Source organism: Salvia miltiorrhiza, chromosome 8 (genome assembly GCF_028751815.1).
Source record: "Salvia miltiorrhiza cultivar Shanhuang (shh) chromosome 8, IMPLAD_Smil_shh, whole genome shotgun sequence".
NCBI lineage: Eukaryota > Viridiplantae > Streptophyta > Magnoliopsida > Lamiales > Lamiaceae > Salvia > Salvia miltiorrhiza.
In genome coordinates, this window is record NC_080394.1 from 13,085,737 (window position 1) to 13,110,914 (window position 25,178).

Genomic DNA, 25,178 nt, shown 5'->3' on the forward strand with positions numbered 1-25,178 from the left:
AAGTCTGTCAAGCTATAAAATCCAAAAATTTGAAGAAATAAGATAAATAGTGTACAAATTTAAGCTAAAATCTATATAATATATAAAAGAGGAGTTTTCTCCATCCATTTTTTCCCTCCATTTTTTATCTCTCTTCTCCTATCAATTTTTTAACTATATTTTTTCTCTTTTCTTTTTTATGATTTTAATTCTTTTCTAAACATGGTCAAATATAATATATAAAAGAGGAGTTTTCTCCATCCATTTTTTCCCTCCATTTTTTATCTCTCTTCTCCTATCAATTTTTTAACTATATTTTTTCTCTTTTCTTTTTTATGATTTTAATTCTTTTCTAAACATGGTCAAATTTAATTTATAAAAAAATATTCAATGTGCATCTTAAGATTAAGTTTGTCAGAAGATCTTTAATATGTTTAATATGGTATAAAAATTATCAAAAATGAATTTAAAACAAACAGGTTACTAAAATTTTAAAATATTTTATTTTCTTTTTATTTGTTAAAATTTTACAACTTTTTATTTATGTTTGTGAATGAAAATATTTATTTATTATTATTATGTGTGAAATGCTCTATAATAATAATGTGTAATATTAACTTTCATTATCAAATAATTTAAAATAATTTAATAACTATAATTATCATTACACTTTATACATAATTGAAAATTACATTTTTAAATTCGAAATTTTATTGAGTAATTAGTATTTTATTTTTAAATCATATTTTGCATTTATTATATTTTATTTCTGTTTAATATTTATATATATATATATATATATATATATATATATATATTTATTTAAACATATCATTTAATTTCGATTTCGCCGTGCATCGCACGGATGGTCGTACTAGTAATGAAACAAACCGGAATTACTAAAACTCAAAAGCTCAAAGCCCACGAGAAATAAGCAGAGGTTGCTGCTAGGGTTTTTGCTGAGCGCACATCTTCGACGAGAAGAGCCTTCTCTCTCCACCTCATAACCTCAGCTGCTCTTTCACCATGGCTGTCGGGTATCTCTCATTTAACTGCCTATGTCTTTAGCCGCACAAGACAATACCCTCTTTCATTATAACTGCTGATTCTTGAATTTTTTTACTAATTCTTTTATGATTGATGATTTTGTATTTGATTTGATGCAGCAAGAACAAGAGGATTTCAAAAGGAAAGAAGGGAGGCAAGAAGAAGGCGTGAGTGATTATTTTATTTTTATTTTTTAACGTTAAAATGTTTGTTTATTCTTGAAGTTTTTGCTAACTAAATATTCGCTGTTCTTGTAGTGTCGATCCATTTGCAAAGAAGGAGTGGTATGATATCAAAGCCCCTTCAGTTTTCAGCAACAAGAACGTTGGGAAAACCCTAATTACCCGTACTCAGGGTACCAAGGTACAATTTTTATTACTTTCCTTTTCGCATTTTTGTTAAAAGGATTACTAACGTTACCCTGTTTTTGTGCCCCTTTTCCTTATTTATTTGGGTTTAATTTGAATTAGTGCAAATCCTTTTATGTGGTGAATATAATCTACTATTTTTACTTCTTTCTGATACTGAAATGCTTAATTTTGAATTTCATGTAGAATAATAGTGGCCATTATGCCGTTGTTTTATTGCTTCAATTTTGAGCAGTTTTCTTTTGTTCTAGTTGGATTGCACTATCTTTTCTGCTGATGTTCATATGAATTTGATTTTTGATTGAATGTGTTTGTAACTTAGCTTGGGATTTTGATTGACAGCCTTATATTTCGCCTTCCCCCTTTTCGGACTTGAAATATGAATTTAGTATTTTAATGGTTATGTAGTAAGAATCTTGATTTCAAATCAATATTTGTGGTAATTAATCCAGCTTGAGCTTTGTGAGCGGGAGCTTCTTGAATTGTATTCATTGCGATAGAAGCACAAATTGTTGTCTATATATCTACCCTGTTAAATGTGAGCTGCTATTGTTGATGATAATAGTTCTTCAAATTTTGGCAAAAATGAATGACTTTAACAGCAATGATGCTATTTGCATTTACAGTTTACATATGAAATTTTGTTTCATGGAATTTGATAATGGACTGACTGTTTCTCTCTGTGTATATATGGTTTTCTTTCTTACATTTTTCTGGCATTTAAATATGTGACATCTTCTTATGAAATGGATGTTTGACCTTTGTTTTGGAGGTTGATAATTTGGTGAATTTAATTGCAACGTAGTATGTTTATTTTATTGAGTTGTGGTACGTAGTGTTTAGGATGTGATTTTGCATAAAAAAAAAGGAAAAATGGTGTGTAAATTTTGGAATGAAACCAACGAGATCAAATGCAGGTGCAGCGGTCGAATTGCTCTCAGATTCGAATAATTTACTTTAAATATAATGATTTTAGTACACAGAATTTTGTTTATACCATAGTTCAATTTATTTTCATTATTAACGTAAACTGATCTTTGTTAATGAGTAACCTTTATTATATGCCTAAACTGTGTTATAAAGGCAAGTATGTTTTTGTTGGAATGCTTATCTTGAAATTGAAATACTCTCAAATGAATGTATTGCGAAGCAATTAGCTGTTATGGTATGGATGTTGTACTGGTAGACAGGATGTCTTTGTATTAGTTTGATGTTTTGTTGTTGCTGTTAATGGTTGTAGTAAAGATGTGACCAGTCTCTGCATTCTTTTCCCTAGCCTATGGGTCTTGTTTGTTTGTTAATGGAATTATTGCTTGTCATCAGATTGCCTCAGAAGGGCTCAAGCACAGAGTGGTCGAGGCTTCCTTGGCTGATCTTCAAGGTGATGAGGATCACGCATACAGAAAGATTCGCTTGAGAGTTGAAGATGTTCAAGGAAAGAACGTTCTCACCAACTTCTGGGTATGCACAATTTTAAGATTCTTACTTGATTTTTGTTTTGAGTACATTGTCGATCTTAAAATGTCTGCTTTTCACTTGTGTAAAAATTGTAGGGTATGGACTTCACCACTGACAAGTTGAGATCACTTGTCAGAAAAAGGCAATCACTCATTGAGGCTCACATTGATGTGAAGACGACCGACGCCTACACTTTGAGGATGTTCTGTATTGCCTTCACGAAGAAGCGTGTGAACCAGCAAAAGGTTACATGTTATGCAAAGACCAGCCAAGTTCGCCAGGTGAATACCTCCAAAATTTTCAAATCCTGTTATTACAATTTTATTTGACTATATATGATATCCATAATTTTCATATCATGAACCATCAATAGATTATCAACCTTTTGTATTTATATTCTTGTATATTTTGTAGATTCGGAGAAAGATGCGGGAGATCATGGTTAACCAGGCCCAGTCCTGCAGCCTGAAGGAGTTGGTGCAGAAATTCATTCCCGAGTCAATTGGGAAGGAAATTGAGAAGGCAACTTCAAGCATCTACCCTTTGCAGAATGTTTATATTAGAAAAGTTAAAATCTTGAAAGCACCCAAATTTGACCTTGGAAAGTTAATGGAGGTAAGTTTTGTTTCGTTCTATCCTGAGTGTTCTTAATTGTAATATGTTATCAATTTGACCTAAACAGTTTTCTCTTGAATATGATTCAACTGTGTTTCACAAATCTGAATTGCTGACTTTGAGTTGCCCTTGAATATCTTATCTTCTAGATTACTTGAAATATCTTTGTTAACATCAATATGACACTGCATCTTGAATAATTAATGGATATTTGTTGTGTAGGTCCATGGTGATTATACCGAAGATATTGGTGCGAAGTTGGATAGGCCTGCTGAGGAGCCAGTTGCTGAGCCAACTGAAGTTGTTGGTGCCTGATAGATTCCCTTGTTTTGAACTTATGTCATGTTTACTGGTTTTGTATTATCTTGAAATCGATACTATATTTGTTTTAGGAGTTTTTGTTGTAAGAGATTTTGTTTTTCCTGAGTCTGGTAAGTTTTATTGATAAATCTGTCTGATCTGATGTGGTGGTTATATTTATAAATGCGCAACACTCAATTTTGTATTTTTGTTATTGAGTCGATTTGTTTTTTGTTTTCCTATATTTTGAGTGCTCGAAAATAACTTAGAAAAGTTGAAAAGCATTGTTATTGTTCGCATGTAGCAGTTTAAACATAAAAGTAAACAGATGCGACATTTCAATGTTTTCATATGGTTTGAGTAACCAACTAATCATATATATATATATCTCAAATGGATAAGAATTAGGTGGATTAATGGCATAGAGTAAATTGATCAGAAAATGTAAGTGTAACGAAAGATGGCCATCAGTTTAGAATTAGCCCACGTTTGGTTGGGTGTTTTTAAAGGTTGAAAAGAGATTCAATTAATTGAATTCATTATTTGTTGTTTGGTTTATGTAATAAGTTAACCATTACTCTTACTTGTGGGTAATTCAAATCACCCAATTTATTACCCCTCAAAATAGAGGGGAAACAAAAGAAAGAGAATCCCTTACTAATGACTTATTTCCATTATTAAACCAAACATTCAATAAAAGTAATGGTTATTGTTACCATTTCACTCTTTTATTTGATTTCATTCCTCTATTTGAACCAAACGAGCACTTAGTGTGTTGTTTCAAGTACTGTATTGGAAGAAAATGGATGTTTATGATTTAGCTCATTTGCACAATGTCTTCCTGGTACTAATTTAAACGACTCTTATAAGAAGAATTTATCACAGAAGAAGTGATATCTGCCATCTTGTTTTAGGAGTCTACAATTAGACAAAGCATGAAGTGATGAAAACACACACTTGCAATAAATTTTGCACGAGATGCTTTCCAAATGGTAAATTTTGAAGGCTAGGAGAAAGGATAGACCATCCTTGCAACTCGGAGATAGCCATTTAGCTGAAACCTCTCTCGAGGCTCTACTGTTTTCTTCCCCCAAATAACAAAATACCAACAACACACATCAAGTGGATAAAGATGCCATCAATAGTTAATAATGCAACAAAATCGAATAACTTAACTGGTTTTCTTGCATATGAAACACCAATATTTCTAAGACCAACATAATGATGAGCTGAAAATACACAAATAGAGCAACATCTAGTTATTACAGTTCCTCTCAACTTATGAGATGAGTCAGTTCCAACTATCTTAACAGAAACAAACCTACCAACACCTCCAAGAATCAATCTTTCAGACAAAGTGAAAACTCAAGAACGGCTTCTGTTTCCACTAGTTGATTGCTTGAAACACCCACAGTTGGGCCCTTTCTTTCGCCTTCCGCTGTTCTTCCTTCCGCTGTGAATGAAGTCCCTCAAAATCACAGTTCTGCTTCTCAAGAATCTGTTGCTCCCTTTGCCTTCATCCTCCACCTTTGACAGCACGAATTGAATCTTTTGCACGGCTAGTTCGAGCACGTTGATCCTCTCGGACCCCTTTTCAGCTTGCTCCATCACCTTGACTCTCCATGTCTTCATCGTCTCTTTCAGCCTTGGAGAAGCCATTTCTTCAGGAGGGCACTCTTCTATGTTCTTCACCAGCTGTACATTCAAATCAACCAGATGAACTAGTGTGTCCTCTGCTTCCTGCAACTGTTCCTTAACTGCTCCAAAATCGACGTTTTTGGCCTTTCTATTCTTCTTGTTCATCTCCAGTTTCCTTCTCAAGTCATACAGTGCTGTCTGGAGACTTTCCAGCTTCTCAGCATCGAAGGCAAGTCTCGCGAGGATGTGTTTGTCGTTCAGTTCTTGATTAGGCTCGGTGAATCTAGCCGACAGCTCCAGCTTATCCACGGCCCACTCTTTCTCCATATCTGAGTCGGTGGATGGTAGTAATTGATCATAAGCTCTTTCCCTTCCCTTTGATCTGCCCGTCAACCTAAGAGATTCTCCAATTGTTTGATCTCTGTTTCCATTCTCGACAGTCTCCCACAGCTCAAGCATCAGATCATCAGAGCCAGCGTTACCAGTCTTCCTCATGGAGTTATCAGAGGCTTGATCAAGAGGAATATCTTTCATTAGCATCACATTTCGGGCTTCTGAGGCTTTGGCTTTTGCTTTCTGCAACTTGGGAGAGTCATTCAGCTCACTTGAATATGCTTTCTTGCTGCTGCGCTCATGCTTGTCTCTACCTGAGTTGGGCTGCATCTTCGAGTGGTCAACCTCACCAATCACAGGTTCTTGTTTGCTCTTTGAATTTGATCTTCTCCGCAAAGCAGGTTTGTTTGTGTCTTCCATCAATTTTCTGACTACCTTAGCTCTCATCTGCAAATTCTGCAAACTAAGAAGGGATTGATCTTCCGAAGGTATCAGAGATGTGGCTTCACTAGCTTGAAGAGCAAATTCCAGAAACTGCTAACAATGGAAGGAAGCAGTAAATACTAAATATCTTGAACTTGAAGAAATGAAAAATTCCATCTACTTGTGATATAAGAGTATTTACCTCTGTCTCTTGACTATGTGCAGCTTTAAGGTTGGAACGAAGTAGTAGATTGTGCTCTATGAGTGTTATATCATCTCCTAGGGAAGCTATGACTGGATCATATGCTGAAAGTTTGGATTTCAGTCCCTTGATTTCGCTCTCCATCAGACAAATCTTTCCTTTCATTTGTTCAACCTCTGATGTTTTTGCAGCATTTTTAAGCTCAAGATTCTGGCACACCCCGGTGAGGTCCTGCACCTTATCCTTTAACAGAACTTCTTGGACAGAAGAGACCTGAAGATCGAAACAAAAAATTTTCTTCAGTGATCATAGTTCTTGTGGTTTTTAGTTTACTTGTCCCCATCGATTCTCCTGTATTTGGTCATCTTTTACGATTGAATATTCGTCCTCGACTAGATTATCTTCCTTCACCAAATTTTATTTATGAGTTTAATTTGTTGTGATAAAGAATCACCACAACAATATAGATTTGTATATACTCTACATACATATATATATATATAGGGGCGCGCTCCAGTGAAACCCCCTATTTTTCGTGTAACATGAGTACAATGAATAAGACATATAATATTAATGAACAAAAAGTATATATCTAATAAACAAGATTTATATACTGATGAAAAATAAAATTTAAAAAATTGGTAATGAATAAGACATATATACTGATGAACAATGCCGTATATACTGCTGAACAATGCATTATATACTGATGAATAATAAAATTTAAAATATTCTACTCCCTCCAGGATTCGAACCCTGCGAAAAAAATCACCCTCCAGATACAATATCAGCTATAGGATTGATAAAATAAACGCATCAGATCGTGCCCTAGATCTCACTAAAATTAGGGGGTCTTATTGGAGCGGCCCCCTATATATATATATATATATATATATATATATATATATAGGGTCGCATTCAATGGAGACCATTTCTTATATAGAGAATGAAGACCAAATCAAGGCCATTCATCTCAATCCAATCAATGATCCAGATTATTTCCTGATTTGATTTTTCATGTAATTAAATAATGGTTAATTACATTTATTTAATCCAAAAAGGGCAAAAACGTCCACTCAAATCCACGAATTATGGCATCTGGTTGAACAAATCCCGAAAATTACTCTCTTCCAATTCTGGGACCTGATCCGTCAATGAACATAATAGGTGAACATTAGCATGTTCATTTGTTTTCCGACGAACATATTGATGAACATTAGTATGTTCATTTGTTTTTCTACGAACATATCGATGAACATTAATATGTTCATTTGTTTTTCTACGAACATATCATCCAGCATTAGTATGTTCATTCATTTTTCTACGAACATATCAACGAACATTAGTACGTTCATTAATATTTTCTACGAACATTAGGTTCAAACTCCTTAATCAACCAAATTTTTCCATTATTTTTGTAGAAATCAACCAACAGAATTTATACAAAGGTTCTACCTTTTAACACCCAACTGGACTTTACAACCAACAGAATTTACGAATTTTGTAGCACAGAACCACCAAAATGGTAAAATTCATCTCACAAAATCGAAAATAGGGGGTGATTTCTCTGTCCAGCGCTGTTTTAACTCGGTAGGGGAGATCGGTCTCCATTAAGGCGTGGAGGCCGCTGCAGATCATGGAGGGGAAGCGGTAGATCTGGGATTGGAGGCGGCAGATCATGGACGGTGGTGACTGGAACTGGTGCGAGAAGGCGGCGACAACTGGAGGGCGGTGGTCATGGCACCTGCGGTGGTCGCCGGAGATCCCGGAGATCGAAAGAAAATGGTGCAGATTTAGGGATCTAGGGTGCGGTGGCAGTGGCTCCACCTGCGATGACGACCATTACCAAGGCAGGAAGGGATGTCGATTTTGAGGAGAGAGGGACGGACGTGGGGGAGCGGCGCTGCTGGTCTGGCGCGGCTTGGGGAGATTGGGGAGGCGGCGGAGCAGCAACAGGAGAGATGGAGGCGATTAGGAAGGTGGCGGGGAGGAAGGCGGCGGAGCAGCAGCAGGAGAGATGGGGAGGCGGCGGAGCAGTAGGAGAGATGGGGAGGCGGCAGAGCAGCAGAGATGGAGGCGGCGGGGGAGGGGGGGAGAGTGATTGAGAGAGAGATAGAGAGAGAGCGTGAATGAGAGAGAGTGTGAGATTAGGGTTAAATAGAAAATGACATGCTTAACCTTTTGATTATAAAATAAATGAAAATTAATAAAATTAATCAATTAAATTACCACCATTAGATTAAGTTAGATCAAGGAACCAGATTTGGTCTTCATTCTCTATATAGGGGAGTGGTCTCCATTGAACTCTCCCCTATATATATATATATATATATATATATATATATATATATATATATATATAGAAAAACTAAAAATATAATTTCTTGATACTGTCCATCCGCGGCTCACAATTCCTTCAACTTCACTTCTTTGGTCTTCTTCCTCATTAATTCTTTATTTCTTGATAGCTTTTCTAGTAGTGGCTGCGTATTTTCTTGTAATGCTGAGTTTGCTATTCTTGCTCTGCCCTCAGATGCCAACGTCCAAGTGTGAGATTCGAAAATCATTTATACTGTATATACACATATATTTTAAAAACGTACGTTATATAAATACTATTATTATTATTGACTTTTTAACACAATTTCTAATACATATACATGTATGTACCTAAAATTATTTATTGTTTCTAATAATTAGTAATTTTAAAACTCAAATAGATAAATTAATACTACCCGTTATTATCTATTTTCTATAATAGAAATTGTGTGTCACCAATTCACATTGAATTAAATTGCAACATTAGGATTTTTTGCTAGGTGACTTTTCTTCATTTCGTGTTCTAATTTATATGGAAGCTTAAAACTAAATAAAAAATAATAATGTACCTAGAATTTTGCTAGGTAACTTAACATCAACTTCTTCATTTGACTTTCAATTTCATTTTGTTTAAATATATTTTGGAAAAATAATTGTTTAGTGATTAATTTATTATAAAAAGTCAACTTTTAATAATTAGTTCCATTGATTATATAATTTATAATTATTATTTTTAATTTAAATAAATGATTGATCAATTACCAAACATCCTTTTGTAAATGTGGTATAATTTTATTCTTAAAACAAATTAATAATAATAATTTGCTATCTATTATAATAGTCGCATGGTGTCCTATTAATGAACTTTTAATATAATATTAGTTTTGCTCATGATAATTATTTAACTAAATTAGTAAAAAATATAAATAATTTATATTTTTTGAAGTTGAATGTCTTTTTATATGACTAACTATAGTAAAATTAGTAATATTTTCAAAATTAAAAAGATCCCCTAAAAAGTAAAAATTCCCACCATTTCCCCAAAACATAAAGATTATTTCATTTCGCCTAATGGTTTTATAAAACAACCTTCCTTTAAATTCTTTATAAAACAATTTGAAGTATTAATAAAAGTTTTTTTTTTATTTTTTTTCAGTTTTTTAAAAGAGGATCAATAACGAGTTGTCATTTTCTCCACCGGTGACTCAAACCCACCCCAACTTATTGATTACAACTTTACAAGAAAAACGTCTTACTAACTAAACTGCATTTCATTGTCAAAGTATTAATAAAAGTTAGGACTATATGATTTCAATTGTTCAATAATTACAAACCACATCGTTTTGTACCCAATCCGTATATGATTAATAGAATATCAATTAATTGGATAGTGGGTTTGCATAGTTTTTTTTATTACCCGAGACCGGATGATAAATACCTGAATTTTTTTTTATAATTTGATTTTTATAAATAAAATAATTTTTTTTAAAAAAATACAAACAACACAATATACAATCATTGTTACACATACAACCATAAACAGTGTGAGTGAAAGTGAGATTGTAAATATTACGTATACAATTGGTATGTTAACACAAACTTTTAATTAATTCATAAATTGCACATAAATTTTAGTTTTAGTATGGCAATATATAAATTTTTAATTTATTATGATTCTACCATGAAACTAAATTATTAAATTTAAATTTATTTCAAAGTCTATCAAGCTAAAATCCAAAAATTTGAAGAAATCAGATAAATAGTGCATAAATTTAAGATAAAATAATGAAACAAAGCGAAATTTTTCGCACCATTTTCTTAAAATCATACTAGATTCGAAATTTATGTATTGACATATAAAAATTAGTAGGGGTGTCTAAACGGAGCTTAGATGGCTGGATTGCGGGTGTTTCAACTCCTGTGATGTTGTAATGAACTTTTGGTACTGTTGGTACCTTCGTTTTATTTTTCAATAAATTCCTTCTCTTATCAAAAAAAAGTAGGGGTGTCTAAACGGGACGGGTCGGGTACCCTACTCGATTTTTGCGGGTACCCGACCCCGCAAATTCCTAATTTTTCCTACCCGGTCCCGACCCCGACTTCACTGTCGGGTACCCTAATACCCGACACGGGTACCCGACGCGGGTATTAGGGTACCCACATACCAGCAATTCAAATTTTTCAATTTTTTTTGGCTAATCAATAAATTAAATTTTAATCCATTTTTATTTAGGCTAATCTACCTGAATTCGATCCAAGAAACAACATAATAATATATGTCCATTGACTCCAATTTAATCCATTTCTTTAGATAATTTATTCATATGTAATGTAATTAATTTTGGATATATCTATTGTATTGCACCATATTTGCTCCTTCGCTGTTGTATGTTTGTTTCTGTCTATTAGTTTTCAAATTTCTGCTAGAAAGTGTAAATGTGTAATGAGTGATGTGTGGAATTACTTTTAGCAATGGAAATCTATTTCGCCAGTCTTCACTATCCATCTCCAATTCAAAACTCGATCCCATCTCTAAGAGTAAGACCCATATTTTTCTTCTTCAATACCTACAAACTCAAAGACTCTCATCTCACAACCTCTCCCAACTAACATCTGCAGGCTCCTTCGGTGTATATATAATCAGGCTTCAGCCTTCAATTCTATTCGCAAGGCAGAAGAGATTTTGTTCTTCAATTTAGGAATTAGAATTTTGAATTTTGATATTAAGATATTATTAATTTATACATAAAAATATATATTAATTAAATAATTTAGGCAGGTATTCGGGCATACTCGATATCCGACGGGTATACCTGATACTCGCATATTTTGGGATTTCAATATCCAATCCCAACCCGCATCCCGTGAAAAGTGGGTATCGGGTACCCGAAACCTGCACGGGTATCGGGGCCGGGTCGGGTATACCCGATACCCACCTCCCGATTTGACACCCCTAAAAATTAGTGTATTTACATGTAATCCATATGAAAACGTTGGTTTGTTCGGAATATAATTTTTTTTTCGGGTTATTTTTTTAAAATAATACTGTAAAAGTTAAAGCATGATAATAGCGGCAAAATATAACTAAGAGCATCGGCAACGCCTTACTCGAGTGCCTACTCGAGTAAGGCGTTGCCTTCGTGTAAGGCGTTGCAGACGTGCGGTACTCGAGCCTTCGAGTATGCTCGATCGGGTGGATAGGGAAGGCGCGTGCAATGCACGCGCCTTAATTTAAAAAAAATAGAGAAATTCGAATTTTGACTGGTTTTCCTCGATATGCGTGCTTTGACCGACCGTTTCCAATTTTTTTTTTTCTTCTTTTCCTCTTTAAAAAACCCCATCTCCTCCATTCTTCTTCACATCTCTTCTTCTCCAATTTTCTTCTCCTCCATTTCTCTTCAAGAATTTTCTTCCTTCATGGATCCACACAACCCTTTCTATGATCCTAATTGGTGCCCCGATCTCTCCTCCGATTATCACCCCAATATGGGAGGAATCAACTTGGAGGAGACCCCACCCGAGGAGGAACCGGTCAGTGCAGAGCAGAGTGCCTCCAAACCAAAGAAGGGCGGCCGGAAGAAGGAAATGGCCACCAAAATCAAGCACAGCAAGGAAGTAAGGATCCGTCATACTTACCTTCCCGAGCATACGGATCTCATCGTCCAAGTTTGGGCGGAGGAGACCAACGACGCCATCCGTGGGACGGATCAGAAGGGAGAGGCGTATTGGGGCCGGATCCGCGCACGTGTGAACCCCATCATCGGCGTCGACCTTAAGATCCGGCAACTTCAAGGCCACTGGGCCCGAGTGAGCGCGGATGTGCGTCTCTGGGAAGCTATTTGGGTGGAGACGCGCAACAATCGGCCCTCCGGTCATTCCGATGATATGCTTCGTGACAAGGCCCAAAAACTCTTCAAGGCTCGAAGCCCACAAAAGGCCGCATTCAATTTTTGGAACGCGTGGAAAGTTCTTCGGAACAATCTCAAGTTCAAGTCGATGTACCTCGTTGGAGACGTGCATGCCTCAAAGAGGACAAAGACTACGGAAGAGGGCGGCTTCACCACCTCGGCGTCGGGCGAGGAGATCTCTTCTTCCCGACCCATTGGTAACAAGGCAGCGAAGGCGGCAAAGGGGAAAGGGAAGGCATCAGCGTCGCATACGAGCTCGGAGCCTCCACCGGAAATAGTGGAGAGGTTGGACATGTCCGACCAACAGATGAGGGCATTCACCGCCCAGTATCAGTGGAGGAACGATATCAAGGAGAGAGAGCTCGATATGCAGCTCCTGAACGCGGATACGACGCACATGACGAACGCACAAAGGGCATTGCACGCGTCCATGGTCGCCGACATGCTCAGGCGTCGTGGTCTAGACTAGGATTTTAATTATGTCATTTTAATGATGGGGTAATATGATGTTTTAGGTGTTGTTAATTTTTATGTAATTTTTTTTTTTTATGTTTTAGGTGTTTTTAAATTTTATGTTTAATGGCGTATTTAACTATTAGAAAAATATGTTATTTAAATTATGCAATTAAATTTAAATAAAAAACATAAAAATCAAAATTAATGTTATCAAGTAGGCTATCAAGTAACCCCAATGCAGCACTACCTACTCAATAACACAATCACTATCAAGTAAGCCCATTGCGGATGCTCTAAGGGCCCGTTTGGTATTGGGTTATACCCTGTATAAATTAAATTAGTACTGGTTTGTACTGAGTTTGGTATTGGGTGCAAGTAATGCGGCTTTGCCATGATTTATCCTAAGTCAACGCCTTATTTGCCATGATAAACCCTGCTTAATAATACCTCCCCCCCCATGCGATTATTTTTATCCAGATTTCTATCAAAAATTTGAATACCCTCCGGCTCCATTATCGAGATGACTTTCCGAAGCCCTAGTATGTCTCTCCACCGCCTCCACCATCCTCACTTCCCTCTGCGAAGTTTTCTGAAAATAAAGTACCCATATCGCGATTCCTGTCCGTCGTCGCTTGTGCATCGTCTTCCCTCGCCAACACCTGAGACTTTTGTGCTGTTGCCGCCAAGATCGTTCGTGAGCTCTGATCTATTCCGCACATCTGGTAATACCCAATTGATACAACAATCGAAATTAAAATCACTCTTTCTTTCCTCGCTTTGTTCCGATTTGCGATAGCTTTGCTTCGATTCTGTTTTCATAATCAAATTTTTAATAAGTTTGAATTATTTAGATTTGCAAAACTCATAGTCACCTGCTAATGTGTTCCCCGACGCCTTTTAGGCTACCATAAAGAGCATTTTTTTCACAAGTTCTCCATAATCAAAGGTATGTCATGATGCTAAACTTGTGCTGTGACAGAATTCGACTTACTTTGTTTTAATTGAGTCATCGGTGTGAGTTCAGAATATGCGCCTTGTACATTATGCTCCTGTGTAATCGTTTGTTCTTGTGGGTGCCATTGAATTTCCTATTGGTTGTTATTAGCTTCGAGTTGCAAATAGAATTGCAGAAATTCGTATACATATTTTAAACAAGATCTTTCTTTTATGGGAGTTTTGGTTGTGAGAGATGAGCATTTTATTTTTGCTACCTGAAATCATGAAAAGAACATAAAAGAGTTGAAACTAAAATTACCAGTTGAAAGATGTTGCTACTAAGTCATGTGGTGAAAGAAATAAGTTGTTGATTTTACGGTTTGAACAAATTTTCAGAAGAATAAAAATAGTAGACAAGAATAAAACAGTAGACATCATAGAATTTGGGAGTGAGGTGTATTTTAAATAGGTTCATTTTCGTGTGTTACACAAATGAATTGATAGGCTTCAGCTTTAGTTTGTTTGTGCCATTAATATCAATTGATCTACCTATGCGGTCATGCAACTATGAGGGATCAAGTCTTTGTGATTGAAGGGTATGATACCATTTGCCATTATTTTATGTTCTTCAATGTTCTGCTTGCATTTCGTAACATTATTATGTGACACTCTATTCGTCATTCAATTTTAATAATGGTCGAATTTCTCTTTATTTATAGGCCACTCACCTCCCAACTAATTATACCATTGATTTTAAGCAATGCCTGGTAATGAAGACGCACGTATTCTTGATATGCAATTTGTGGCCTTAAAGGAAATATTGCGCATGCACGTGATACAAGTAGCCTTGATAATGGCCTACTATCGTAAGTCTAGACTAGGAAAAAGGCTGCGTGCAACCGGAGAATTAAAATATGAGATAGTCAGTAAATTGCCAGACCAAGAAAAACATTTAAGTCGTTTATATGGTGTTAGTGACGCTGACTGTATAGCCAACCTCCGCATGGACAGTAGAACTTTCTCTAAACTTTGTGTTATTTTGCGAGAACGGGGGGGTTTGGCTGATGGCCGATTTGTTACCGTAGAAGAACAAGTAGCCATGTTTCTTTCGGTTTTAGCACACCATAAAAATAATAGAGTTGTACGGTTTGATTTTTGGCGATCCGGTTGGACAATTTCACACTACATACATATTGTTCTAGGGGCTGTTATAAGGCTACATGACTTGTTCTTATCCAAGCCAGAAGCTGTTACCGCGGATTGCAATGATCCACGGTGGAGATGGTTTAAGGTATTATTCACTTGCATGTATATTATTTATTTTTACTAAATCAATATTTAGATTTGATTGGTGTGGTGCATTAATTATATGTTTTGCCGTGTATATAGGGCTGTTTAGAGGCATTAGACGGCACGTATGTGAGTGTTATGGTCGGTAATGAGGACAAACCCCGATATAGAACAAGGAAAGGGCAAATATCAACAAATGTGTTGGGTGTTTGCGACCGCAATTTGAATTTCAGTTATGTCTTATCCGGTTGGGAAGGTTCAGCTGCGGACTCTAGAATCTTACGAGATGCAATTAGTAGACCTCATGGCCTTAAGGTCCCAAAGGGTACATAATGCTTTGAACTAAATTTAATATTTATAAATATTTTGTTGTTAACATCACAATTAATTTTAGTTGTTTCATTTGATTCTTATGTTGATATGGAAGTACTACTTGTGTGATAACGGTTATGCGAATAGTGACGGTTTCCTAACGCCGTTCAAAGGCGTTAGGTACCATTTAAAAGAGTGGGGACTGAACAATGCACGCCCTCAAAATAAAGAGGAACTCTTTAACTTAAGACATAGCAAAGCAAGGAACGCCATAGAGAGAGCATTTGGGATATTGAAGATGCGATGGGGTATTCTTAGGTCACCCTCTTTCTATCCAATTCGAGTACAAAATCGACTCATCATGGCATCCTTTCTACTCAACAATTTTATTCGAATGGAAATGTCGGTAGATCCTATTGAGCAACAACTAGATGCAATGCCCCAAGACAACGGTGCAAACTTAGATGGGCCACCCGATGACTTCATAGAGCATGTTGAAAGCTCCCCCCAATGGAACGCCGCTAGGAATGCTTTAGCCGACGCAATGTGGTTGCAATATGTCAACAACAACTTGCCCACTTAATTTGTTTGACTTCATTTTTCTTTAATTTGAGATAATGTCGTTGAGTTTAAATTTGACATGTGTTATTATTTGTTTGATGTTTGGTGGCTGCATTTAGTTAGTACTTTTGCAAACTGTTGTATTCTTTAAAACACTGCACTGATATGTGAAGAATGCATCTAATCTTGCTGGCCTCTTGATCATGTTGGTGAAGAGGAAACTAGTGGAGAATGTTTTCTATCTTCTGTTTAAACAATGATGAGTTTGTGATGATTTTATGCTTTTGTTTTGAGCACTGAGATTGTTCTCAGAATTTCACTAGTTTACTGCCAATGAAGTTATTATCATATCTCTGCATTATTTTTTGTGAATGATATGGTGATAGTGATGTATGCATTTTGATAATAGTCTTGGTGCAACTTGTGATGGCTGCCTTGTTTAACAATATTAGCTTCCGAGATTTGTACCTATTTTTTTGTGACTTGTGATGAACACTGTTGGTGAATGACATGGGGATAGTGATATCTGCATTTTGATAATAGTTTTGGGTGGAACTTGTGATGGCTGCCTTGTTTAAAAATGCTAGCTTTCGAGATTTGGAACTATTTTTTTGTGAATTCATTTCTTTGTTTAACAGCATATGATGGAGTTCCCGTCCCAGTTATCGAACCAAGTACCTCAATGTAGTTGTGGCGAGGGGATCATGAATCTGAAGTGCGCCGGTTTCCGGTCTAGAAACCCCGGCCGATTCTACTACAAGTGTCCAACGGGCATTACCCATGAAAAGGGATTCTATTGGTACGACGAGTATCATCTCCTATTTTACCACGAAGTACCTCGGACGCCCGGATCTTCTACAACCCAAGTAGGCAGCCAAAGTGTCTTGTCGCCGCATGTTTCACCGGACATTGTCAAGGGGGGTGAGGTGTTCGGATCGTGCATGGGATTGGGCCCGCAATGTGGAGTTTTCGAGTTCGTTAGAGCCGCACTTTGCTTCACTATATTAGTGCTAGTTCTTAGTATTTTGATTGGCAAATTCATGTAATATGTTGGGATCGAATCTCATTTTTTTGATATGATGAATAGTCCGAAACTTTGTAATGTGGATTCCGCTATTATGAGGCCAAAATTTGCCATAATTTGAATGGATTGATCCGCTATTATCTTTCGTTTTCTTTAAACTGTATAGGTCCATGAGTGTGGAAGTTCAATTCTCAAAATTTTTGGTCCCTAATTTCGAAGTTAGTCAAAATAGATGACATTACACTTTATTAAATTGGAATGAGGACCAATGCTCCAATTTTGAATATCTGCTCTCGGAAACCGCTGCAAAGAAAATAGAATTGGTTACAAGACCAAAATCAATTGGAATCAGGAATTGCTAAAAAAACCCAACTTATTCAAACATAGGAGTAAATCGAAGGAGATGTAGTCAAACTTGATTATATTATTTAACAATAGCTACTATTGGTGGTTCTTGTCATGCAAGACCAACATCCAATAACCACCACCAAACTCCCATTAATCACTATCATAAACTACCATCAACGATATCAATAAATAGCAACTCATATCATTCCATCCCCCATTACTTGTTTGGCCTCACAAAAGCACATCTCCTTAGATATATTGCAAACTTTTCATTATTTTCTTCCCCAAAATGACATTCCCACCTCCCGGCTCCCAAACACTATACCTTTATCCTTGCAAATGGGATGCAAGCAAGGACGAATTGCTCATTGTTTCTTTAATTCAAAAAACTGAAGAATGTCGCCCCACACCACCACACCTCTCGCCACATGCATTCATTGACGCTATGAAGAAACTAAACTCGCAATTAAATGCCGATGTCTCATTGAATGAAGTGGAGGGACGAGTCGCCTTTCTACATGATCGGTACATATGCTTCAAATGGTTGTGCAAAGTGAAAGAGACGTATTACGATCAACGAAGCAATTTTGTTCACGCCGTTGACGACGTGTGGGTACGATTGTTTAAGGTATTCTCATTAGTTTAGAGCACGTTGGTTTATTTATTTTCCTTTTTTATTTGGTTCTCTTTTAATGATATCACATTTTTGTTATAAGGAAAATCCATTGTCCCGAGCTTATAATCATGAGGGTGAGCCGACATTCCTACTTTTGTGCAACCTGTTCGGGATTCACGACGTGAAAAATGAGAATTCCCATACGCTCATCGTAATCGACGACTCGACTACTGTGACCAAGCAATCGAGTTCAAGCGACGATGAGGTTACTTCGCCGGTACCAAAACCTGTCGCTAGAAAACTATTTGTCGAGGATGCTTGTTCGAGTGTGGCGCCGTCCGTTCCAAATCCATTCAAAAGCAAGATTGTTCATCCTTGGAAGACAATTACAAGCAAATTTAAACGACCAACCAACCCACCCGTGAAGAAGAACGAGGGTGGAAGTTCATGTGCATCGTCTTCTCCTTACAAGTAGCCGAAGTTATCGCCATTTCATTGGGATTGAACGCGGTTGTTTATGATTCTCGTTTTGCAAGTGTTTGAACTTTCATTTTCTTTCATTTCAGCAATTTATGGTATGTTTGTGTGCTGTAGTCATTGTACCAATCGTGTTCGACATTTTATCGAAAGATATGTGTTTTGGTCGACGGGAAATAATGCTTCACAAAATTGTGGGAATCAACTATAGCTGACAAACCACTCTAAAATATTTGCTTTTGCTGTACACATGAGCCAGCGAATTCATGGGTCAATAATAGGCTTGAGATGTTATTTGATGTAAAATAACAGGTGGCTATTGCTATAAGCGAATCACAAACTGTATCACATGCTCTTGAAATAATCATAAGTTGCCAGAAATCAAGGGCTAAATGTGGTACTGCTCCAATCAAACCAACAAATTTTCAAAAACTCAAACCACTATTCATAACACCAGAAACCAAAATCTGATGAAGGTACAACAGTCAACGGCTGGAAAAACAACAAATACCACATTCGAGCGAAAAAAAAGTCTTAGCGATGCAGAAATGAAATAGATGATGAAGCTACTAGGCAACAACAACCAAACAAAGCGTAGTTAAAGAAAAGCAATGTAGATGGCCAATGTCAAGCTTTCAAAACAAACAAAACAAAAGCAGCAGCGATGACTAAGATTTGATGGTGTCACCCACGATGCAAATGAGAGCCACGCAAAGTCACATTTTCTTCGAAGCAAGGAGGAACAACACGTACCCTTCCTTCTCATCTTCGGGGAGACTTGAAAAGATGTCAAGAAACTCCGTTTTTTCGGCAAGCATGTTGCATAGAATGTACTTATCGGTTCGTGTAAGCCCCGCAATGCCACTCAATTTGGAAAACACTTCTTTGCGCGCCTTCGACACGTTGAAATCGTACCCCATTCGGTTGGAGATAGTTTCAAGCCTCGAATCCGTGCCCCGACCAACCTCGCGCAAAGCCTCAAAGAACTTGTCATCAAAGCCTACACTACGACGACGTTTCTTACTTGAAGTTGGAGCCTCCTTTTCAACGGGGGTCGGCTCGTCACGATTAAAGGTTTGGCTTACGTTGTCTCCTGAAATTTCATTCTCGAAAATCCCCTCTAAGGAGACATGGTAGTCGCCGCTATCATTGACCGGGCTAAGGTTTATCTTCTAGTACATGTCATGAGCCGCTTCCATGAGGTCCTCCGCCTCTTCGCCCGTTGCCCGATCTTTGCCGAAGAGAAGCTTCCAATCCTCGTAATATGGCCAACTCTTGTAATGGAAATTCATCACGCTCTTATCGGCCTGTAAAACAAGTTTGAAATGTATATTAGTAACAATCAACACGCATTAGTTTGAGGATGTAACAGTTCGGACAGCCACAACACAACAAAGATTTGAAATATAGTAACAAGAATAACAGCCACGCATATTAAATGACATTTACAAAAATCGTGAAAACTACTTCGAATATCTTGCAACATCTTTTCGAGAATGGAACTAGAAGCACGCATAGTAACTCATATTCAAATGAATCTAGTCACTGAAAACTTACAGCCACAAAGCCTTGCCATTGCTCGTCGTCACAATCAATCATATGTTTGCCGTTAACGTTGAAGCCAACACCGCTAACTTTGAGAATGTTCCACAGCGAATAGTAGAGCTTCTTCCACGTTGTCACCTTGGAGTTGATGTGGGGCGTCCCTTTTATGTCCGTCATTGGGTACTCCTTCCGCATAGCTTCTTCGAGTTTATTCAAATAGCCGCCACGAAAGCCGTTATCCGACTTCCAACCTTGTGCAACGAGCTCCTTCATCGATGCTAGCAAAACATGCTCTTCGTGTGTCGACCACGAACGACGCTTTTGGTCCGTCTTGCCGCCTTTGCCAGAACGTGCCGTGCCGTTACTTCCTACAACACCACAAAGAAATAAGTTCTCAACGCATCAATGAGAGATCTCGCACTGTAAACTGAATCTCACCTATATGTGTTTCGGCGAAATCATAATGGTAATAACAAATACCCAAAACTGCAACTCTAAAAATCGTAGAGAATGACTTAAAGAACTCTAAAAATCGAAATATTGCAGCAGCGACAAAGCATGGTTCACAAACAAGGTTTCAACACAAAAAACATTCGTGAGAAATAGAGGAATGATTACCTTCGGTTGCTTGGCTCATTGTTTGAGTAAGATAAGTTCACCAAATGCAGCAATGGAAGCTGTGGAGATCTTTTCTTCTCCAGCAAAAACTTGTGAGATGCGTCCGTTACTATTCCAAAGGATTGAATAATTTGATCTAAAAAATTGGCGCTGCATTCAGCCCTATTTTTGAGGGCACGCTTGGCATTTAGGAAAATATGGGAGGACAATTTAGGTTTTTGAGTTGTTAATCCAATCTATTCTAAGGAATACCAAACAGTTTTATGGGATTAATAACTAATAATACCAAACACACCCATGTGAGATAAAAAATTAAGACTAATCCTCACTAAATTATCAGGATAAATTTTATCCTGATTAATCCTATACTGAAAACCAAATGGGCCCTAAGCCCGTTACTATTTAGCACGAGCAAAGCGCCAAAAAGGTCCCTTACTAAAACTCAAAGCCCACGAGAAATAAGCAGGGGTTGCTGCTAGGGTTTTAGCTGAGCGCACATCTTCGACAAGAAGAGCCTTCTCTCTCCACCTCAGAACCTCAGCTGCTCTTTCACCATGGCTGTCGGGTATCTCTCATTTCACTGCCTATGTCTTTAGCCGCACAAGTCATTACCCTCTTTCAATATAACTGCTGATTCTTGAAATTTTTTAATTCTTTTATGATTGATGATTTTGTATTTGATTTGATGCAGCAAGAACAAGAGGATTTCAAAAGGAAAGAAGGGAGGCAAGAAGAAGGCGTGAGTGATTATTATTTTATTTTTTTTAACGTTAAAATGTTTGTTTATTCTTGAAGTTTTTGCTAACTAAATATTCGCTGTTCTTGTAGTGTCGATCCGTTTGCAAAGAAGGAGTGGTATGATATCAAAGCCCCTTCAGTTTTCAGCAACAAGAACGTTGGGAAAACCCTAATTACCCGTACTCAGGGTACCAAGGTACAATTTTTATTACTTTCCTTTTCGCATTTTTGTTAAAAGGATTACTAATGTTACCCTGTTTTTGTGCCCCTTTTCCTTATTTATTTGGGTTTTATTTGAATTAGTGCAAATCCTTTTATGTGGTGAATATAATCTACTATTTTTACTTCTTTCTGATACTGAAATGCTTAATTTTGAATTTCATGTAGAATAATAGTGGCGATTATGCCGTTGTTTTATTGCTTCAATTTTGAGCAGTTTTCTTTTGTTCTAGTTGAATTGCACTATCTTTTCTGCTGATGTTCATATGAATTTGATTTTTGATTGAATGTGTTTGTAACATAGCTTGGGATTTTGATTGACAGCCTTATATTTCGCCTTCCCCCTTTTCAAACTTGAAATATGAATTTAGTATTTTAATGGTTATGTAGTAAGAATCTTGCTTTCAAATCAATATTTGTGGTAATTAATCCAGCTTGAGCTTTGTGAGCGGGAGCTCTTGAATTGTATTCATTGCGATAGAAGCACAAATTGTTGTCTATATATCTACCTTGTTAAATGTGAGCTGCATATGTTGATGATAATAGTTCTTCAAATTTTGGCAAAAATGAATGACTTTAACAGCAATGGTGCTATTTGCATTTGCAGTTTACATATGAAATTTTGTTTCATGGAATTTGATAATGGACTGACTGTTTCTCTCTGTGTATATATGGTTTTCTTTCTTACATTTTTCTGGCATTTAAATTTTATATGTGACATCTTCTTCAGAAATGGATGTTTGACCTTTGTTTTGGAGGTTGATAATTTGGTGAATTTAATTGCAACGTAGTATGTTTATTTTATTGAGTTGTGGTACGTAGTGTTTAGGATGTGATTTTGCATAAAAAAAGGAAAAATGGTGTGTAAATTTTGGAATGAAACCAACGAGATCAAATGCAGGTGCAGCGGTCGAATTGCTCTCAGATTCGAATAATTTACTTTAAATATAATGATTTTAGTACACAGAATTTTGTTTATACCATAGTTCAATTTATTTTCATTATTAACGTAAACTGATCTTTGTTAATGAGTAACCTTTATTATATGCCTAAACTGTGTTATAAAGGCAAGTATGTTTTTGTTGGAATGCTTATCTTGAAATTGAAATACTCTCAAATGAATGTATTGCGAAGCAATTAGCTGTTATGGTATGGATGTTGTACTGGTAGACAGGATGTCTTTGTATTAGTTTGATGTTTTGTTGTTGCTGTTAATGGTTGTAGTAAAGATGTGACCAGTCTCTGCATTCTTTTCCCTAGCCTATGGGTCTTGTTTGTTTGTTAATGGAATTATTGCTTGTCATCAGATTGCCTCAGAAGGGCTCAAGCACAGAGTGGTCGAGGCTTCCTTGGCTGATCTTCAAGGTGATGAGGATCACGCATACAGAAAGATTCGCTTGAGAGTTGAAGATGTTCAAGGAAAGAACGTTCTCACCAACTTCTGGGTATGCACAATTTTAAGATTCTTACTTGATTTTTGTTTTGAGTACATTGTCGATCTTAAAATGTCTGCTTTTCACTTGTGTAAAAATTGTAGGGTATGGACTTCACCACTGACAAGTTGAGATCACTTGTCAGAAAAAGGCAATCACTCATTGAGGCTCACATTGATGTGAAGACGACCGACGCCTACACTTTGAGGATGTTCTGTATTGCCTTCACGAAGAAGCGTGTGAACCAGCAAAAGGTTACATGTTATGCAAAGACCAGCCAAGTTCGCCAGGTGAATACCTCCAAAATTTTCAAATCCTGTTATTACAATTTTATTTGACTATATATGATATCCATAATTTTCATATCATGAACCATCAATAGATTATCAACCTTTTGTATTTATATTCTTGTATATTTTGTAGATTCGGAGAAAGATGCGGGAGATCATGGTTAACCAGGCCCAGTCCTGCAGCCTGAAGGAGTTGGTGCAGAAATTCATTCCCGAGTCAATTGGGAAGGAAATTGAGAAGGCAACTTCAAGCATCTACCCTTTGCAGAATGTTTATATTAGAAAAGTTAAAATCTTGAAAGCACCCAAATTTGACCTTGGAAAGTTAATGGAGGTAAGTTTTGTTTCGTTCTATCCTGAGTGTTCTTAATTGTAATATGTTATCAATTTGACCTAAACAGTTTTCTCTTGAATATGATTCAACTGTGTTTCACAAATCTGAATTGCTGACTTTGAGTTGCCCTTGAATATCTTATCTTCTAGATTACTTGAAATATCTTTGTTAACATCAATATGACACTGCATCTTGAATAATTAATGGATATTTGTTGTGTAGGTCCATGGTGATTATACCGAAGATATTGGTGCGAAGTTGGATAGGCCTGCTGAGGAGCCAGTTGCTGAGCCAACTGAAGTTGTTGGTGCCTGATAGATTCCCTTGTTTTGAACTTATGTCATGTTTACTGGTTTTGTATTATCTTGAAATCGATACTATATTTGTTTTAGGAGTTTTTGTTGTAAGAGATTTTGTTTTTCCTGAGTCTGGTAAGTTTTATTGATAAATCTGTCTGATCTGATGTGGTGGTTATATTTATAAATGCGCAACACTCAATTTTGTATTTTTGTTATTGAGTCGATTTGTTTTTTGTTTTCCTATATTTTGAGTGCTCGAAAATAACTTAGAAAAGTTGAAAAGCATTGTTATTGTTCGCATGTAGCAGTTTAAACATAAAAGTAAAACAGATGCGACATTTCAATGTTTTCATATGGTTTGAGTAACCAACTAATCATATATATATATATCTCAAATGGATAAGAATTAGGTGGATTAATGGCATAGAGTAAATTGATCAGAAAATGTAAGTGTAACGAAAGATGGCCATCAGTTTAGAATTAGCCCACGTTTGGTTGGGTGTTTTTAAAGGTTGAAAAGAGATTCAATTAATTGAATTCATTATTTGTTGTTTGGTTTATGTAATAAGTTAACCATTACTCTTACTTGTGGGTAATTCAAATCACCCAATTTATTACCCCTCAAAATAGAGGGGAAACAAAAGAAAGAGAATCCCTTACTAATGACTTATTTCCATTATTAAACCAAACATTCAATAAAAGTAATGGTTATTGTTACCATTTCACTCTTTTATTTGATTTCATTCCTCTATTTGAACCAAACGAGCACTTAGTGTGTTGTTTCAAGTACTGTATTGGAAGAAAATGGATGTTTATGATTTAGCTCATTTGCACAATGTCTTCCTGGTACTAATTTAAACGACTCTTATAAGAAGAATTTATCACAGAAGAAGTGATATCTGCCATCTTGTTTTAGGAGTCTACAATTAGACAAAGCATGAAGTGATGAAAACACACACTTGCAATAAATTTTGCACGAGATGCTTTCCAAATGGTAAATTTTGAAGGCTAGGAGAAAGGATAGACCATCCTTGCAACTCGGAGATAGCCATTTAGCTGAAACCTCTCTCGAGGCTCTACTGTTTTCTTCCC

The 25,178-nt window shown here is 36.5% G+C and overlaps 3 protein-coding genes across 4 annotated transcripts; 2 read left to right on the forward strand and 1 right to left on the reverse strand.

The window, feature by feature from the left end:
* Positions 1-863: 863 nt before the first annotated feature.
* On the forward strand, positions 864-3,976 carry LOC131001129 (40S ribosomal protein S3a). The gene is made up of 7 exons (XM_057927377.1): positions 864-1,016; positions 1,146-1,193; positions 1,284-1,389; positions 2,718-2,855; positions 2,948-3,133; positions 3,267-3,467; positions 3,690-3,976. The coding sequence occupies exons 1-7, from the start codon at positions 1,006-1,008 to the stop codon at positions 3,780-3,782; spliced, it is 783 nt and encodes a 260-aa protein (XP_057783360.1). The 5' UTR covers positions 864-1,005; the 3' UTR covers positions 3,783-3,976.
* A 958-nt stretch (positions 3,977-4,934) lies between these two features.
* Positions 4,935-6,684, reverse strand: LOC131001130 (protein NETWORKED 1A-like). Of its 2 annotated transcripts, none has more exons than XM_057927379.1 (2): positions 6,364-6,684; positions 4,935-6,275 (listed from the first exon to the last, which is right to left on the reverse strand). In XM_057927379.1, the coding sequence occupies exons 1-2, from the start codon at positions 6,526-6,528 to the stop codon at positions 5,133-5,135; spliced, it is 1,308 nt and encodes a 435-aa protein (XP_057783362.1). In that variant the 5' UTR covers positions 6,529-6,684; the 3' UTR covers positions 4,935-5,132. The 2 variants fall into 2 exon arrangements, with proteins under 2 accessions (XP_057783362.1, XP_057783363.1); XM_057927380.1 differs by having other exon boundaries at positions 4,935-6,272; positions 6,364-6,679.
* Positions 6,685-21,161: 14,477 nt separating this feature from the next.
* On the forward strand, positions 21,162-24,236 carry LOC131001131 (40S ribosomal protein S3a). The gene is made up of 7 exons (XM_057927381.1): positions 21,162-21,338; positions 21,465-21,512; positions 21,602-21,707; positions 23,038-23,175; positions 23,268-23,453; positions 23,587-23,787; positions 24,010-24,236. The coding sequence occupies exons 1-7, from the start codon at positions 21,328-21,330 to the stop codon at positions 24,100-24,102; spliced, it is 783 nt and encodes a 260-aa protein (XP_057783364.1). The 5' UTR covers positions 21,162-21,327; the 3' UTR covers positions 24,103-24,236.
* The last annotated feature ends 942 nt before the right edge of the window (positions 24,237-25,178 follow it).